The 16,627-nt window shown below is 34.6% G+C and overlaps 1 protein-coding gene across 1 annotated transcript; it reads left to right on the plus strand.

Annotated features, from left to right (window-relative positions):
* Positions 1-12,544: 12,544 nt before the first annotated feature.
* LOC127125450 (protein PXR1) lies at positions 12,545-16,308 on the plus strand. Its single transcript, XM_051054217.1, has 3 exons — positions 12,545-12,878; positions 15,364-15,473; positions 15,690-16,308. The coding sequence occupies exons 1-3, from the start codon at positions 12,707-12,709 to the stop codon at positions 15,993-15,995; spliced, it is 588 nt and encodes a 195-aa protein (XP_050910174.1). The 5' UTR covers positions 12,545-12,706; the 3' UTR covers positions 15,996-16,308.
* The last annotated feature ends 319 nt before the right edge of the window (positions 16,309-16,627 follow it).

Consider the following 16,627-nt stretch of genomic DNA (forward strand, 5'->3'; position numbering starts at 1 on the left):
CTCAAAAATACATCCAACTAATCAAATTCTTTTTCGCCGCCGTGCGATTAATCAAGAAAACCATTTTCATAAACGAAAGACATCTTGTCTTAAGATGATGCAAAACAATGCTTCGGCCACAATTGTTGAGTTGAGATAAGTGGCGTTTTTCCGAATGTTGATTTGTAAATCCATTCGATGCATGGTACACGTCCGCTCCTCATCTGTTTTGGGTAAAATAATGTTTTCGTCGATTAATACAATATAGCTTTCGCTAAAATCAACCAACAAACAAACATTTTCTACCCAGAACTACATAAGCCTTGATTTCTCTATTGAGATATGTAGGAGCAGGATTTGTAAATCTTGTCAGGCCCACTAATAAAAAACTTAGGTTTAGTCCTTCGTTAAAAATCCAAAATATTTTCCTCTCTTTTATTCTTCCTTTCCAACTTAATAACTTGAAAAGCCTAACAAATCAAAACTAACATTAATGCGCACAACTAACCTAATGGTTCCCGTTGAGTACAACGGACGTGAGGGGTGCTAATACCTTCCCCTTGCGTAATCGACTCCCGAACCCTGATTTGGTTGCGACGACCATAATCATTGTCATTTTTTTTCTTGGGTTTTATCGATATTTCCACTTTTCTTTTTAGGAATAAATAAAGTTCGGTGGCGACTCTGTTCAGTCCATCATGCGAGCGTGCGATTGCGCTTCGCTTAGGTCGTGTTCTCTCATTTTCATTGAGGTACGACACTTTTGTTTAAAAAAATCGTGAACCAAACCCTTAAAAGACCTAATTGAGGCAAGTTTTATTCTAAAAGCATACTACAACAAGGTTATGTTAACCTGACTCCAAATATTTTTGTTAATCATTTGATCGCACCAACTTGCATACTCTGAATGACTAGATCACCATTGTGTTCTTATCAATGACCCTTCACTATATTTCACTTGTTTATATCAATAAATTTTAATTTCAAATTTTTGCATAAACACTGCATTAAAATTACCATTTTTGAATGAACAATCTTATTTGCGAGTCAACACTTAACATTAAAGATATTCCAACAATATACAGTTGAGGAACTTAATAAAGTGAAAGAAGTCCAGTTAGGGGAAATCACTTTGAGTATCGTTCAATCCGAGCCAATCACCCCAAGGTTCAGTTAGCCAAGAGTAATTTGCTTCAAGATTTAAACTAGGGCAAGCCACCTCAGAAGCTCATTGAGTCCAACTATCCAAGGACAGTCAATCAAAAGTTTAACATTCCAAGTTTTGGTTAATCAAGGTCAAATCAGTGCAGTATTCAAACATTGGGGCAGGCCGTCTCGAGATCGTACTCATTTTGCATTCATCCAGGTTTTGTTGTTAATCTTATATCCTTTGACCTCTAATTCCAGTTTGTCTTTGGTTCCCTTAAACCTTCATCCGGTTTTCGCAGTCATTTTCAAGTCCAACTCAGTTGGCACCTATCAAAAATTTTGTCCATGAGGTTCAATTCCTTTTGGGTTAATTTGATGAATTTACGGATTACTTATTGGTGTCTCCTAAAATCCAATTGTCACTAGCATTATTCCAAGACTACTTGTTACTAGAACTCATTTCAAATCCAATTGTCGTTAGCATCATTGTCACTCCGTTTGTAAATACAATTGTAATTGGTATCTGAAGTTTGGTTGTCGCTAACATCATTTCAAGTCCAGTTGTTACTGGAAAACTCCGTTGTAGCCGGTAATTGTTTTACTAATGACTTCTATCAAGTCTAATTGTTGTTGGCAAAATCTGTTAAAAGCTGGTTATAATCCATTGCTTACGGTTAAAGTCCAATTGTTGTTGGAAAAATACGTTAAAAACTGGTTGTAATCCATTGCTTACGGCCAAAGTCCAATTGTTGTTGGCAAAATATGTTAAAAGCTGGTTGTAATCTATTGCTTACGGTTAAATTTCAATGGTTGTTGGCACATACAGAGAGTTTGATTACCCTGTCTTTCCTGATGGTTCCGTGAAAGTCATGTATGACTCATCATCTTGAGGAATTCCCAGAAGCTTGGAGGTTTTTGTGTTAGAAAACTCCAATGATGTTTGGTTTTGTTTGATTTCTTTGTAAATAATCATTATAGCCTTTTGCGTGGATGATCTACTTTTAAGAAGACTTTCGATTATCTTTGTTTTGCATAAGTTCCCTGTTAGAAATCTCCAGAACTGACAAATGTATTCTAAAGTGTCAAGTCATGTATGAACTTGTTGATGAAACTTGATTTGTTTATTTTCCAATAGTGTTAGGTCATGTATGAACCTGTTGTTGAAGTTTTCTATGGGTTTTCTAGTGTCGTCAGGTCACATATGAACCTATTGTTAGAATCGCTTTGGAACCTTCAGAATTGTCAGGTCATGCATGAATCTATGGATATACTTTCTTTGAATTTTCGAGTGTCGTCAGGTCATGCATGAACCTGTTGATAAGACTCCCATTGATTTTTCCCAAGTGTTTCCAGGTCATGTATGAACCTATGGGTGAAAATTTCTTTGAATATTCCAATGTTGAGGTCATGTATGAACCTATTAAACTTTCCTTGATTTTCTAGTGCCGTCAGGTCATGTCTGAACCTGTTGATAAAACTCTCTTTGAATTTTCCAATGTTGTCAGGTCCTGTATGAGCCTGTTGATGGAACTTTTTTGTATGTTTTCCAGTATTGTCAGGTCATGTTTGAACCTGTTGATAGAACCTTTTGATATCCCCCGCATTGTCAGGTCATGTTTGAACCTGTTATTGAAACTTTTTAAATATTCCAATGGTCAGGTCATATATGAACCTATTAATGAAATTCTTTGATTTTTTCTAGTGTTGTCAGGTCATGTATGAACTGATTGACTAAACTTTCCTTGATATTCAGATTGCCATCAGGTCATGTCGAATCTGTTGTTCAAACCTTCTTTGTATGTTCCCTAATGCTATCAGGTCATGTATGAGCTTGTTAATTGAGCACTCCTTGAATATTAAGGTGTTTTCATGTCATATTTGAACCTATTGTTGAAAATTCTTTGAATATTCTGGTGTTGTCAAGTCACGTACGAGCCTGTTGTTAAAATCTCTTTGCATATTCCCCAATTGTCTTTCCTCCAGTAGGACTGTTATCCCCAATGAATTTCTACCCTTATTTTTTGTTTTCCGTGGGCCACCTTTACCCTATATTTCCATCATTCCCCACAAGTCTGTCCATCATCCATCATAATTTTTTTGCAAGAGTTCATCATATCTATAGCAGATTAAAATCATCATAAAAAAAAAGAGTCTCGCACCCATGCATAACATATCATATCATGCATGTGCATGCATGATCAAAATCCGAGTCTTCTTAGTATTTAATTATCTTCCACTATGATCATATGAAGAGTTTCCTGCTTCATATTCTCTAGTTGAAGATACTTAAATAGGGACAACTGTCACACCCCAATTTTGACCCTGAATCACCAATTTAACACATTCGTCATAGTCGTTGCATCTTTACATATCATAACATGCATTCCATACTGCATAGTACCTAGAATATCAGTCGAAATAATTTTTTCGGATCTACAGGCAAACCGGTTGAATTAATCGACAAATGTGCGTCAAATTAGTGGACGAAAAATTTTAAAATCAAACTTTCAGACATCAGCTTTATTAATCTACGTTTCGCGTAGTTTAATTTGGTATGCTCGATTTATTTTTCAGCTAATTTTTCGGTCACTTTTTGATCAGCTCGAGCCTGTTTAACCGATAAAAATTATTTCAAAATTAAAAGAAGCGCTGTATTTTTCCAATAAGTTTATTTAACACTAGTCATTTTGGTGCATTCAGTTTAATTTTTCGAGCACTTTTACGCCCGATTTTTATTGATTTTGAGTCCATTTATTTTTATCTCTTTGTCAACGTGTTCATAAAAAATAAATAGGATTAAATGTGATTTTATTTCGATATTATTTTGATTAATTTTAAGTGTTTGATTCTATGTGGATTAATTAGTTTTTAATTTATTTTTATCTTATAATTATCCAAAAGGGTAATATTGGTATTTTAAAAAATTATTAAAACCTAGTGTTACCGCTATATAAGTCAATGTATAAGGAAGGAGACCAGAAGAAATCCACACGCGGCGCATATAAAGACGTGATCCATTTGTTTCAAAAGAAAAAACAGATTATTGTTTATGGATTGCAACAATAGAACTTTGAAAAAGAGAAACTCTAAAATCCTATCTTCACTTTTCACATTTTATCACTTTTTCATGCCTCCTCAAACAACACATATTTCATCTCTAACCTTTTTTTTTCATTTCAAACCAATACTCCCTCTTTACTCACACAAACCCACTTTCATTTTGAATTTGATATATTGATTGTTCAAATCCTCATATGATTTTTGTTTAGATTTCTTTTTATTTATAAATTTATTATTGTTTCAAGCTTTTTATATATAATTAATTATTATTTTGATATATCCTCATATTATATATATATATATATATATATATATATATATATATATATATATATATATATATATATATATATATATATATATATATATATATATATATATATATATATATATATATATATATATATATATATATATATATATATATATATATATATATATTTACTGTTATTTTGAGTTGGAAGTTTTATATAGTATATATAAAACGTTCTGTTTTAGGGATATATATATTAGTTTTAATTTCAAATTTCGTATATACATGTAGTTTCTGTTTTTTTAGGTTTTTATATACTGTTAGATTTTTTTTGAGTTTGTATATATTTATTTTTGTTTTATTAATATTAGTTTAGTTTCAAATTTTTGTTATATATATATATATATATATATATATATATATATATATATATATATATATATATATATATATATATATATATATATATATATATATATATATATATATATATATATATATATATATATATATATATATATATATATATATATATATATATATATATATATATATATGTTTGTTTTTCACAAACTTGTTTATTTATTTCTATTCTCACTTTTAGATTATTATATGTTATTATTGTTATTATGAAAATTGGTTAAGATTATACTATTTGTTCTTTAAATTAAATTTATTAATCATTTTTTTATTTGTAATTATTTTTGTGTTGTTGTAAATAGTTTGTGTTGGTGATGCATTTTTATTTTATAAGTTTTGATTTGCAAAACAAATCATATATCGGGTTGCTATTGTTTAATTTCATTGTGTTGCGATCTCGAAGTTAAAATTCAATTTAACTTTCGAAAATCATTTGAACGCATAAATTATGTTTCTCGGCGTCTTATATAGTAATTCATACATGAGTATACTTTATGTTCGCTTAGAGCAAAATCCAGTTTGCTCTCGGTTTTGGTTGACATTCAGTCTCGTGGCTTACTCTTATGCCTTCTTACAATGAGCTTTATTCTTTTTGCGTGCTCACATTTACTTGTCTGCATTTCAATTATCCGCAAATCACTTCAAACCATTTCATAAGAGAATCTGAAGAAAAAGATTACCCTGGATGAAATATCCAGTAGTAATCCCGAATATTAAGCCCAAGTTGTAAGAGCTTGCAAGCCATAAGTATTCGTCTTCTCTTTAAAACACATCAATATTCAAACCATTCTTATAAGTAAGTTAGAAGAAAAGATTACCTGGATGAAATATCCAGTCACAATCCTGAATATTAGACCCAAGTTGTAAGAGCTTGCAAGTCATAAGTATTCATCTTCTTTTCAAAACACTTGTAAATATTCAAATTTCTTTTCTTAAATAAAATTTGAAGAAAAAGATTACCCTGGATGGAATATCCAATCGTAATCCTGAATATTAGGCCCAAGTTGTAAGAGCTTGTAATCCATATGTATTCGTTTTCTCTTCAAAACATTTGTAAATATTCAAACGTCTTTTCTCAATAAAATTGAAAGAAAAAGATTACCTGGGTGAAAGGTCCAGACGTAGTCCCGAGTATTAGACCCAAGTTGTAAGAGTTTGCAAGTCATAAATATTCGTCTTTCAAACCCAAAAATGCATTCAACCAATCAAACCCCTATTTTCCGCCGTCGTGCGGTCTTTAAAATCTTTTCATAAACGAAAGACATCTTGTCTTAAGGTGATGTAAAGCAATGCTTTGGCCATAATTGTTTAGTTGACATAAGTGAAGTTTTTCCGAATGATGATTTGTATATCCATTCGATGTGTGGTATACGTCTGCTCATCATCTTTTTTGGGTAAAACAATGTTTCTCGTTGATTAATACAAGATAACTTTTGCTAAAATCGACAAACAAACAAGCATTTTCTACCTAGAACTACGTGTGCCTTGAGTTCTCTATTGAGATACGTAGGAGCAGGATTGTGAAATCTTGTCAGGCCCATTAATAAAAAACTTAGGTTTAGTCCCATTCGTTGTAAAAAATCCAAAAACACCTTCTATTTTCTTTTGGTCCTATTATTCTTTCCCTCATAATAACTTGAGAAGCCTAACATTTCAAGCTAACACTGACGCGCACAATTAACCTAATGGTTCCCGTTGAGTACAACAGATGTAAGGGGTGCTAATACCTTTCCCTTGCGTAATCGACTCCCGAACCTTGATATCGGTTGCGACGACCATAATCATTGTCGTTCTTTCTTGGATTTTATCGATATTTCCCCTTTCCTTTTTAGGAATAAATAAAGTTCGGTGGCGACTCTGTTCAGTCCATCATGCGAGCGTGCGATTGCGCTTCGCTAGGTCGTATTCTCATTTTTCGAGGTGCGACAGCGCTGTAATTAGAATCCTCACTTTCGACATAAGGAACCTCTTCAAGAACCTAAGTCATAAGATACGGAAGAGGGTGACTGAATTATAAACATCATGAAACGTTAAGACACGAAGTACCTGTGGTTTCGGAGTTGAGGACGCTTTTTGCCTTTTTGGATGTTTGCTTGGGGCTGGAGCCCGCTTTCGACCCTAGAAAATAAAGACAAAGAGAGAAAGAGGTTGTTATTTTGCTTCTCAAAGAAAGGAAAAGCGAGGGAGCAGTGGTTACCTTCTTTGTTTGGGCCTCTTTTAACATCGATAGTTTGGATTTTTTCGACGGGAGCGTCGGTATTCGGCTGTGGAGCCGGTGTTTCACCAGCGAGAGTGGAGAAAGCGTCGATCATGTTTTGGAGAAAAGGTGCATTGGGAAAATATTGACATTGGTATTCAGACCACCACTTGTCAAAGTCTTTAGTGGTCAGGAAGGATTATTGAAATTTGAAGACTGGTAATTCGAGGCGTTGAGTCGACTTGTGAAATTTGAGGCAAGCTTTGTGGCCTTCAAAGTTCAGTTGTCGACAAACCCATGCAATGTCAGTCGAATGAGACACCAAAGACTTTGGTAACATCTGGCTCAAGCCAAACTGTCGAGCCACCAAGTTAGGTTGGTAGCTCATGAAACCATATCCCTTCGACCTCACCTCTATCCTAAAGGACAACATCGTAGGAGTCAAAAATGCCATCCACACAACACTCGACAACGCTACAGCTTGGGGAGAATCACCAGGGAAAGGGTTTTTAAACCATGTTGGGCCAAATATTCGATCCAAAAATGGGGCCATACCTGGAACAAAAGAATTGGCTTCGACGAGCATACTAATAGTTCATGAAGAGGTGTTTGTTGGGAGTCTCCTGAGATGTCATTAAGGAGAGTCTTACGCATTCGATAGGTCGATCCTAGTTCAAACGCATTATACGCTCCGACACAGGATAACCCAACCGGTACTTAAAGGTGGTGTTTAACCAATGTTGTAGCATCCACATGGAACCAGACAGATTCAGAGCCTTTGAAGTGGAGTGTAGAAGTTTCAATTTTAGTGTCGTAAGCCCTAGAGAGTGGTACAGGGAGGCTAGCAAAAGTATGCCTAAAGAAACCTGTTGACCCTCATGGATTTGGATTTCCAGTCTTATGTAGCTCTTGGCTATTTGCAGAGAGCCGGGACAAAATACATAATACGAGATCCAGAGAGTTAGAAAGGCAATGTGCTCCTCGTCGGATGCTTCTGCAGGATCTTGATTGTGGTGGTATTCAATATAATTATGAAGACTTGCACGATGGAAAGAAAATGTATTTTTTGTCAGAAGAGTATGGTCAAAAGTTTCACGCAAAAGTGAGAAACCAGTAATGGTTGCCACGTCAAAAAGAGTTGGTGTTAGCATACCCACAGGGAAGTTGGAAGGTGTTACTCGAACCTTCGCAGAAGTACATCGAAGCAAGCAACATACATGGGTTGATTCGATGGGCGTTCCTCAAGATTTGGATGGCGTTGAAAATACCAGTCAGCATCCATTGTTCCTGGCATTCGTGTTGGACTTTGTTGAGCCAAGACATATACTCTTTATTTCCAGGAGTAGGCATCGACCTGAAAACCCTGGCCTTTAGGTCCATGAACTTCACGTTGATGGCACCATCCTTCTCAAAGTCTGGTGGAATGGTAGGAGTAAAGCCAGAGAAGTGGGTTTCAATGTTCCTGGGTTGCATTTTGGTATCTAGATACGACCCGTGGAAAGCAATGAGTTTGTCAGCAACGATAAAAAGAATAAGCATTTGGCATTGCCAAATTTTCACTGCAGCCTCATTAGTGGATGTTGGTTGGGGAATAAGCTTTAAACTTTCTTCTTTAGTAAGTTAGAACACGATAGGGTTGTTACCAGTGTTGAAGGTGGCTATATCCTTGGCATTAGTAGAGGAGGCCATTGTAGCAAAAGAAGGAGAGAAAATGAAGAGAGTAATATCGCTCTGAAAATTTACAGGAAAAATGCACAAATGAAGAAGCAGAAAGAAAAATGATGAATATGAAAAAGTGATATTTATAGGCAAACATAATGGAAACCAAGGGTCAGTCGATTGACGGCAGCTGTCTGATTCAGTGTTGGCGGGAAAGTTAGTAGAGTTAGTTGAAAGCCCATGACCTAGGAAGTAGCTGCTAATGATGGCATTTTTCCCGGGAAATCGTGGCGCAAAAAGGAATCATCATTGTGTAAAACATCATTAACGATTAGACATCTAGCCGAAATTTGGGAAAGTCAAAACGCCTAGTTTCTTGGTCGAATTGTCTCTCGGTCAAAACTGGCCTTTTAGGGGGGCAATTTGCTAGCCAGCAAATTTCAACCACACTGAAGAAAAAAATTGAAGTAAGAGGAATGCAATCGAAGTGGTTCAACGGTCAGGAGGGACCTAATCCAGGTCGAAAGAAAGTCACCGGGGGGGGGGGGGTGATCTTGTCGAAGTCGAAGTGAAACATGTCAGGATTGATACAAATCGATTAAGCAGAACACAAGGGAAGTTTCTAAGGACGTGGGTTTACAGGCTCAGACGTGTGGCGCATCGTGAATGGACGACAACAACATATCAGTTATTTTTTATTACTATTTAAGTAGATTTGGTTTTCAGTTTTAGGGGTGGCATTCGTTACATTGCAAAAGAAAAACACTTGAAGTATCAAGTGTCTAAGAGAAAAGAGTTAACTTCCTGCAAAAATGTACACTGGCTTCCACATTTATTTTCCAACCATTTAACTTATCAACTCATTTCATTTGTTTTATTTATTTACGTCTTTATCTTGCTTTTATCCGTTTATTTTTGTTGCACCCTTTCTTACAAGCATTTTTCCTGTCGTTTTTCTTGATCCAAACATTTTACCAAAAAACACACCATATACTCAAACCATTTTAGTCTAGGAATTTGTAGCCGGTCCTACAAGTAAATCTCGATAGGAAGGCTAGAGATTGTTCGTGCGAAAACTACGTGCGAACAATGTAGCCACAAATGACCATATCCCATAGATCTACGTCATAACCTAGAAATAAGCTTTATATTCTATCATTCCGGTAATCAAATCTTTCTCCATCAAAAACAAGAGGTTTATCGTTATAGTGATCTCTATCATTTACAGGAGAAATTGGAGGTGGGACATCAGCCATTGTGTTTCACAAACTGGATCTTTATCTGACACAGTTAAGTGTTTGATAATCTTATCAAGACCAGAACTGGAGCTTTGATGCCAATTGAAGGTGGCAAGAAACACAAGAATGTGTGTGTGTGTGGGGGGGGGGGGGGTGAATTGGGTTTCCAAGATTAAATTTTTTTGTACCCAAAACACTTAAATATAAAATAGGAACAAAAATAAATGAACGCAATTATTTTTATCCTGGTTCGCTGTTAACAAATCTACCTCCAGTCCACCCGCCAAGGTGATTTTGCCTTATCAATATGGACTTAATCCCTTATAACCAAACTAATTACAGACACAAAAAGACTACCCGTAAATATCTTATTGAGTAATTCTGATTATGCCCTAGTCACTCAAGGAATACAAACTCAATCAATGAGATCTACAAGAGATGTGTTTACAAGATTACTTATAAGAAAGCAGAATAACACAACTTTAGGTACAAAGAATTTATAACACAATAACGAACAACAACTCTATGTGTGTTTCTTTTCTCTATACACAATTATGTTCAGTTCAACAAAAGCGTTGTGTATTATCACATAAATTATCAACTTGTCCGATCTTCAAAGTCTCCTTTATATAGGCAATGAAAAGGTTCGTTGGAGGATAGAATTGGAATACTAAAATGCAATTGTAGCCTTGCATAATGAGAGGAAAAATGGTACAATAGTACAATCATTAGCCCACAAAATCAGTGTAGTGGAAGGATTATTTGATCTTGTATTGTGCACTATTTTCCTTATGCAGAACCTTTGGATTTTATCTTCTAATATTCAGAGACTTCTGAATAAATGATGTTCAATCATGTTTAGAAGGATCAAGAGTCTGGTTGAGAGAACCTTCTGAACCTTAATATTCAGAGTCTTGACACAGTTCCTCAGAATATGGTCTTTATAGTCTTCAGAACTTGGTCTTTAGAGTCTTCAAAACTTGAGAGTGCATAATCTTGAAGGCTTGGCATACCTTCAGAGGCTATTCAATCAGAGTTACAGTTAGGAGCTTTAGCACAAATGTTCATCAGAATCGTTGTCTAAGAGCATTCCAGAACTTGACATCATCTTGTAAAGCACTTTTGTATGTCTTCAGAGTCAAAGTGTGTTGAGTCCAGAATATGATGATGTCACACGTCAAATCTTCAAAATCAGAACCTGTTAGTAAAAGCTACACACTATACAAAACTATTAGGGTACAAAATTGTTCTCTAAGAAACAATGTATTATTATCATCAAAACTAAATGTCAGATATAGAACAAAATCTTTTTCCTACAATCTCTCCCCTCTTATATTCTTTCCTTTTATCCTTCTCATTTTTATGCTAATGTTCTCTCTTCCAATTACATTTTTATTACACCTTTCTTCTCTGATTTCACATCTCTTATGTTCTTTCTTTTTCATCTTCTCTAATCTCTCATCTCCTATATTTTTTATGTTTCATTATAATGTTTTTATATTGGTTTATGCTACTATTTTATGTTTTTATTCCATTTTTGTAATATTTGATTTTTTCATATTGAATGAGAAGTTTTTTTTGCCAAATATGATGAGTTTTGTTGTTATTTGGTAATGTATGAATGACTATACACAAATTTATGTTGTTCTTTATAGTTATATGTATGGATCAATAAAAATCTTGTAAAAAACCGAATCAATCCAACCATCCAACCCATATTGATTAGGTTTGGTTTGGTTCAATTTTACTTCTAAAAGTCAACTGAACCAAACCGAATCACACACTTTTTTCTCTTGCGGTTCGAATGACTTTTAGCGTTAAAACCGCACCACGAACACCCCTAAGTTTACGTGCCCGAATGACAATGTGATTAAATCCTGCTCAGTTAATATTTGCGTCTTTCACATGTGGAGATGTGAAAGGTCTATCACTAATCGTTGAATAATACTGTCGCCATCTCCATTACTCCTCATTGCAAAAAGTTAATTAAATTTTAAATAATTAAATAATAATTTTACTTTTAAAGAAAAAATAATAGCTAACTATATTGGATTTATTCTCAAAATTAGTATGTGGCATTTCTCACACCCAACACTAAAAGTTTTCTATTAAATGCGGTGAAAGTGAAAATGGATAATGCAAATTGTTAAAAATGTGATATACTAGTAGGATTACGTGGCAGAATACATGATAGTAATTGATTGACAATATAAAATCATCTTACACCATTGATGGATATCCCATTTTCTCCATATAAAAAGTGGTGTAAACACAAAAATTTAAAAATTTATAAATATTTATCACAATTCTCTTTAATTGTGGTAAAAAAACCGTATTTTTTAAATTTAATGATAAACACAGTGTAAACTTAAATATTAAAAAAATATATCAACATATAAAGTTGATTATGAGAAATGCAAAATCTCACAGTAATTTTGAAAAATGCGAATCAGGAATTTTTTATAAATATTTTTCTAGTAATAAGAACAAAATTGTCATCTTGTGTCTAATTTAGGGAGTGAGAGGTGCACATATTGGAGTGGGTGATGCAGGATAAAAATCTCATGTAAGTTGTATTACTCTTATAGATTACAACTCTAATGGGCCGGGCTTATTGAAAGTCCAGCCACAGTAGAATCTCCTGCTTCACGGAGCACCGGCTTCATCCTCTGTAAATTAGGGTTTACAATTTCTTCATCGCTGTTTCCTCAATTTCAATTTCTCTGAAGTTCGTACACTAATCTTCAAACAATGACGAAACATGATAATGAACGAAACTATAATGACGAAGAGAGGAAGAAACGAATGACAATGACGAAGAATAAGAAGAGGAATATTTCTCGGTTGGGTGGAAGTGGACTTTCGCTTGACGCTTTCGCTAATGCCAAATCCAATAACAGTCAATACAATCCATCGCTCATAAGTATGCAAATTTCTCTTCTTTTTTCAGCATCATTCATATCTTATTTTTTGTGTATACTGGATTCGTTACTCATTTGAATTATAGTTTATGAAATTTGATGTATAGAGAAGGAAAATAGTTGAAGAAAAATGTAGGTTTTTTGTTTCATTTGAGTTCTGACTGCAATTGAATACTTAGGTTAGTAGTAGTAGTCGTTTAGTACTGGATTATTTTGATTACTTTTGTTTAGTATGAGAGTTGATGAAGAAGCTTTTATCTTTGATGCCTAGTTAGATCCTCAATTTAGAAAGAGGAAAGTGATGCTACCTGTGCTAATTTTTTGTGTTAGCTTTCTCTGGAGTAAGGGAGATGAGTTTCTTTTTGGTCAATTAAGATTGCAATTGAATGGAATAGGATGAGTGGAACTGAGCATACAACAACGACCACCAAGCCTTATCTCACCACTAAGTGGAGTCAGCTACATAGATCAACTTTTGTAAAATGTTCTATTCAGGATTATGCTTCTATGCAAATCGTTAATCTCGAGACCTTTTTTAATAACTTCTCTTATAGGATGAGTGGAACTGAGTATAACAGAACAAAATTATCACTCCGCTGTTTGGATGTTTATATAGTGGAACCGAGAAAAGTTTGTTCATGCCCTCAAGTTCGAGGAGAAGAAAAAGTGGGATGTTGGATGTAATGGAATTGAGTGTATTCCATTGCATATTTAAGTATTTTAGCAGGGAAGCATAATGCCATTTCATGAAATTGCATCCCCATTCTGTCCTTTAACATATCTTGTTAGGCTTTTTTTGCTGACAATTCCACCTTCTTGGGCAATTTTTTTTACTAAACTCCTTTCCCAAGTTACGCATCAGATTTCCTCTTTGTGATTGTATATTTATATTTGTCTTATAAATGCATATTTTTTGGTCTTAGTTATTTTATACACCACTAAGAGTATTGGTCTAAATGTGAGGGGAACATATATTCAACCCTTATTGCCTCCACTGTATCCAGTCCTATCTTGACTTAATTAGAGTCTATCAAGATACCGTAAGTGTTATCAAATAACGGCGCCATGGCCGCTATGTCGGATATACATGGCGGTTTTTGGCCTTGCCACAATGGTTAATATCAGCCGATATTGCGGGTTTTCCCACCATAATCCGCTTTAATGCCGCCGAAAAGCCAGCTGGTAAGGTGGGATTTTGGCTATCTGCCATGGTCTGTCATCCGCCACCATCGACAAACACTGGTTTCAAGTGTGGATATTTAAGTGTTTGACACTTCCCAAGTAAAATTGTAAGATTCATGGAGTTATTTGATTAGACACGGAAATATTATTAAAGCCAATGTGGTTAATGACCCCAATTTTATTGGTGCTTTCAGTTCATGTCGAAAATGATATATTTTGTTGGTGTTTCTAGTTTCCATGTTATATAGTTCTTCTCCTTCCAGTTTCTTCCAACATTGGTATTCATTGTTATTTTGAAAAATAAGGTGCAATGATCTTAATTAATTTTCAAATCGTGATGGGGGTCTAGCGATGCGTCAGGACTAGACTCATTTAGGTTCCATTATAAGTCATACCTAGCATTTACAAGCATTCACAGAAGGATGATTTCAAAATTTGAACTAGTTATCTCCTATCATGTAATAACATTTCAGTGGTTTTGTGTCAAGTCTCTCTTTTGAAGGAGAAGGGAGATGTTGGGCTTCAAATAAAAAGAATGGAAGTACTATGTAGACCATATGAATTAAGGTTCTTCTTTCCTTAGATTGTAGAGTTTGTGTTAATCATGTCTATTGTGAAGCTAATAAGATTCCTGATGATTATGCTATTTCGGGGGTGCTCTTTAGCCAATTATTTGGTTATGGAGCAGTCCCACTTGTCTGTCAGGGAGTTGTTACTTGCTGGTGCTTTCAGAGTTTCTACTCTAAATATATTTTCCGTCTAATTTTGGTTTTCTTGGGCTCTAGCCTTTTCCTTAAAAAAAAATCAAACCGAGGCAATAAGTATAGTACATTGGTAAAGTTTTACAATTTGCATCTAGTCTCTAGAGATAGTTCATGTGGTTTTGTTTTGTTTTGTTTTGTTTATCAGCATAACTAAATATTTGTGTGATAGTCAAACTGTAACTCCCAGAGTTGATTTTTTCAAAATATTTGATGAATAAAAATAAATCAAAACTTTTTTCTTTCGGTACTCTCCAAATATAATTTGTTCTCAAGATGCTACATTTTATTTTATTTTATGTGGCTCTTTAAGGCATTTTTTTTCCTGTCATGACAGGGATATACTGTTTTTAAGGTTTTGGACCCTGTTTTTAAGGTTTTGGACCCTTACCCTGATTCTGAATACATTCTACCAGTTCTTATATGAACTTATGATTTAGGATGAGAATAAAGATTGGCGATAGATATCTAACTTAAGTTCCTTTTTCATGTTAAATAAGTCAGTACATGCTTGTCATGGATGTTCTTTTTTCTTTTCTTTCAGAGAAGCAAAGGGAGTTATACAAGAATGCTAAGAATGTGCAGAAGTATAGGAAGATGCTAAAGCAGCAAAACCAGCATAATGATCCCTCGGTGGCCGAAAGACATGTCGAGGTTTGATATCTCATTTGCTGCTTGCCGCGAGATTGTTCTATTTACTTGTCTATGGGTCAAGACCAGCCTAATACTTCCTATTCAAATTTATCTAATCATGAGGAGCTGTTGTGGCGGCCCGAGTCTTAACATTGATCTATCTAGTCAACAAAATACTCTCTAGAATCTTTATTGTTTTAGCGTACTATTCACGTTCCTTTCTGCTTGCTGTTGCAGAATTTGAATGAACCCGAAGAGGACAACAAGGACAAGAATGAGAGGAGGAAGAGGAAGAAGGATAGTGCTTTTAGTTTGGAAGAATTATACAAGAAGCAGCATGAAGAAAAAGAGAAAGAAAGAATGGAGAGGGAAGCAATTTTCCAAGAAAAGAAAGAACAGCGAGAAAAAGCCGAAGCTCACAGAAAAACTTTACGACAAAAAATGCTTAAGAAAACACGAAAAGGACAACCTGTCATGAAATACAGAATTGAACATCTCTTGGAGACAATTCAAAGCTCAGCCAAAAATGCAGCTGGCAACTAATCCTAACTATTGGAATAGAGAAGGGCCAAATGCAGATAACATCTACATCCCTTGAATTTCAAGAGCATGGTAATACTGTTTTTACATAGAGCTGTTATTCATCAGAATTCTGTTACTGACAATGAGTCAGTCACACTGTATTCATCAGTGACAATGGTTGTATCAAATTTTGCACCTTAATTTATACCAGTAGTCCTCGTTGTAACCGCAGTAGGTGGTAGTATTGAAATAGAGAACTTGCTTTGTAGCTAAACTTATTTTGTCGATTAATCAAGTTGGCAAAGAAAATCAATTCAATAAACAATTTCCAGAACAGGTTATTTGCTTTTCATCATATATGAACACAAGATAAAATACAGAGTAGAGAAACCAAAGTAGTAATAATAATCATTTCATGTTTTGATTGATGTTGGTCATAACTTTGGCAAAAAAGTTACACTTAAAAGCTTCAACATAATCACGGAAACATAGAGTTACATGAAATAGAAGAAGATTAATAAAGATTGTTGAGTAGAGTGGAGGAAGAAGAAAGGTCAACAAGGGTAACGACAGACCACAAGTCTCCTCTTAGGCTGTGGAAAACATATGAACATAAAAATGAGAGCAAGAAATAGCACCATCAGAAATCCTGT

Source organism: Lathyrus oleraceus, chromosome 3 (genome assembly GCF_024323335.1).
Source record: "Lathyrus oleraceus cultivar Zhongwan6 chromosome 3, CAAS_Psat_ZW6_1.0, whole genome shotgun sequence".
Lineage (NCBI taxonomy): Eukaryota > Viridiplantae > Streptophyta > Magnoliopsida > Fabales > Fabaceae > Lathyrus > Lathyrus oleraceus.

Bases quoted from the DNA above. Each gene is read 5' to 3' on its own strand.
- LOC127125450 (XM_051054217.1), top strand. From the start codon at position 12,707: ATGACGAAACATGATAATGAACGAAACTATAATGACGAAGAGAGGAAG. The intron at 12,879-15,363 runs GTATGCAAATTT...CTTTTCTTTCAG, and splicing joins ATACAATCCATCGCTCATAA to AGAAGCAAAGGGAGTTATAC. The intron at 15,474-15,689 runs GTTTGATATCTC...TTGCTGTTGCAG, and splicing joins TGGCCGAAAGACATGTCGAG to AATTTGAATGAACCCGAAGA.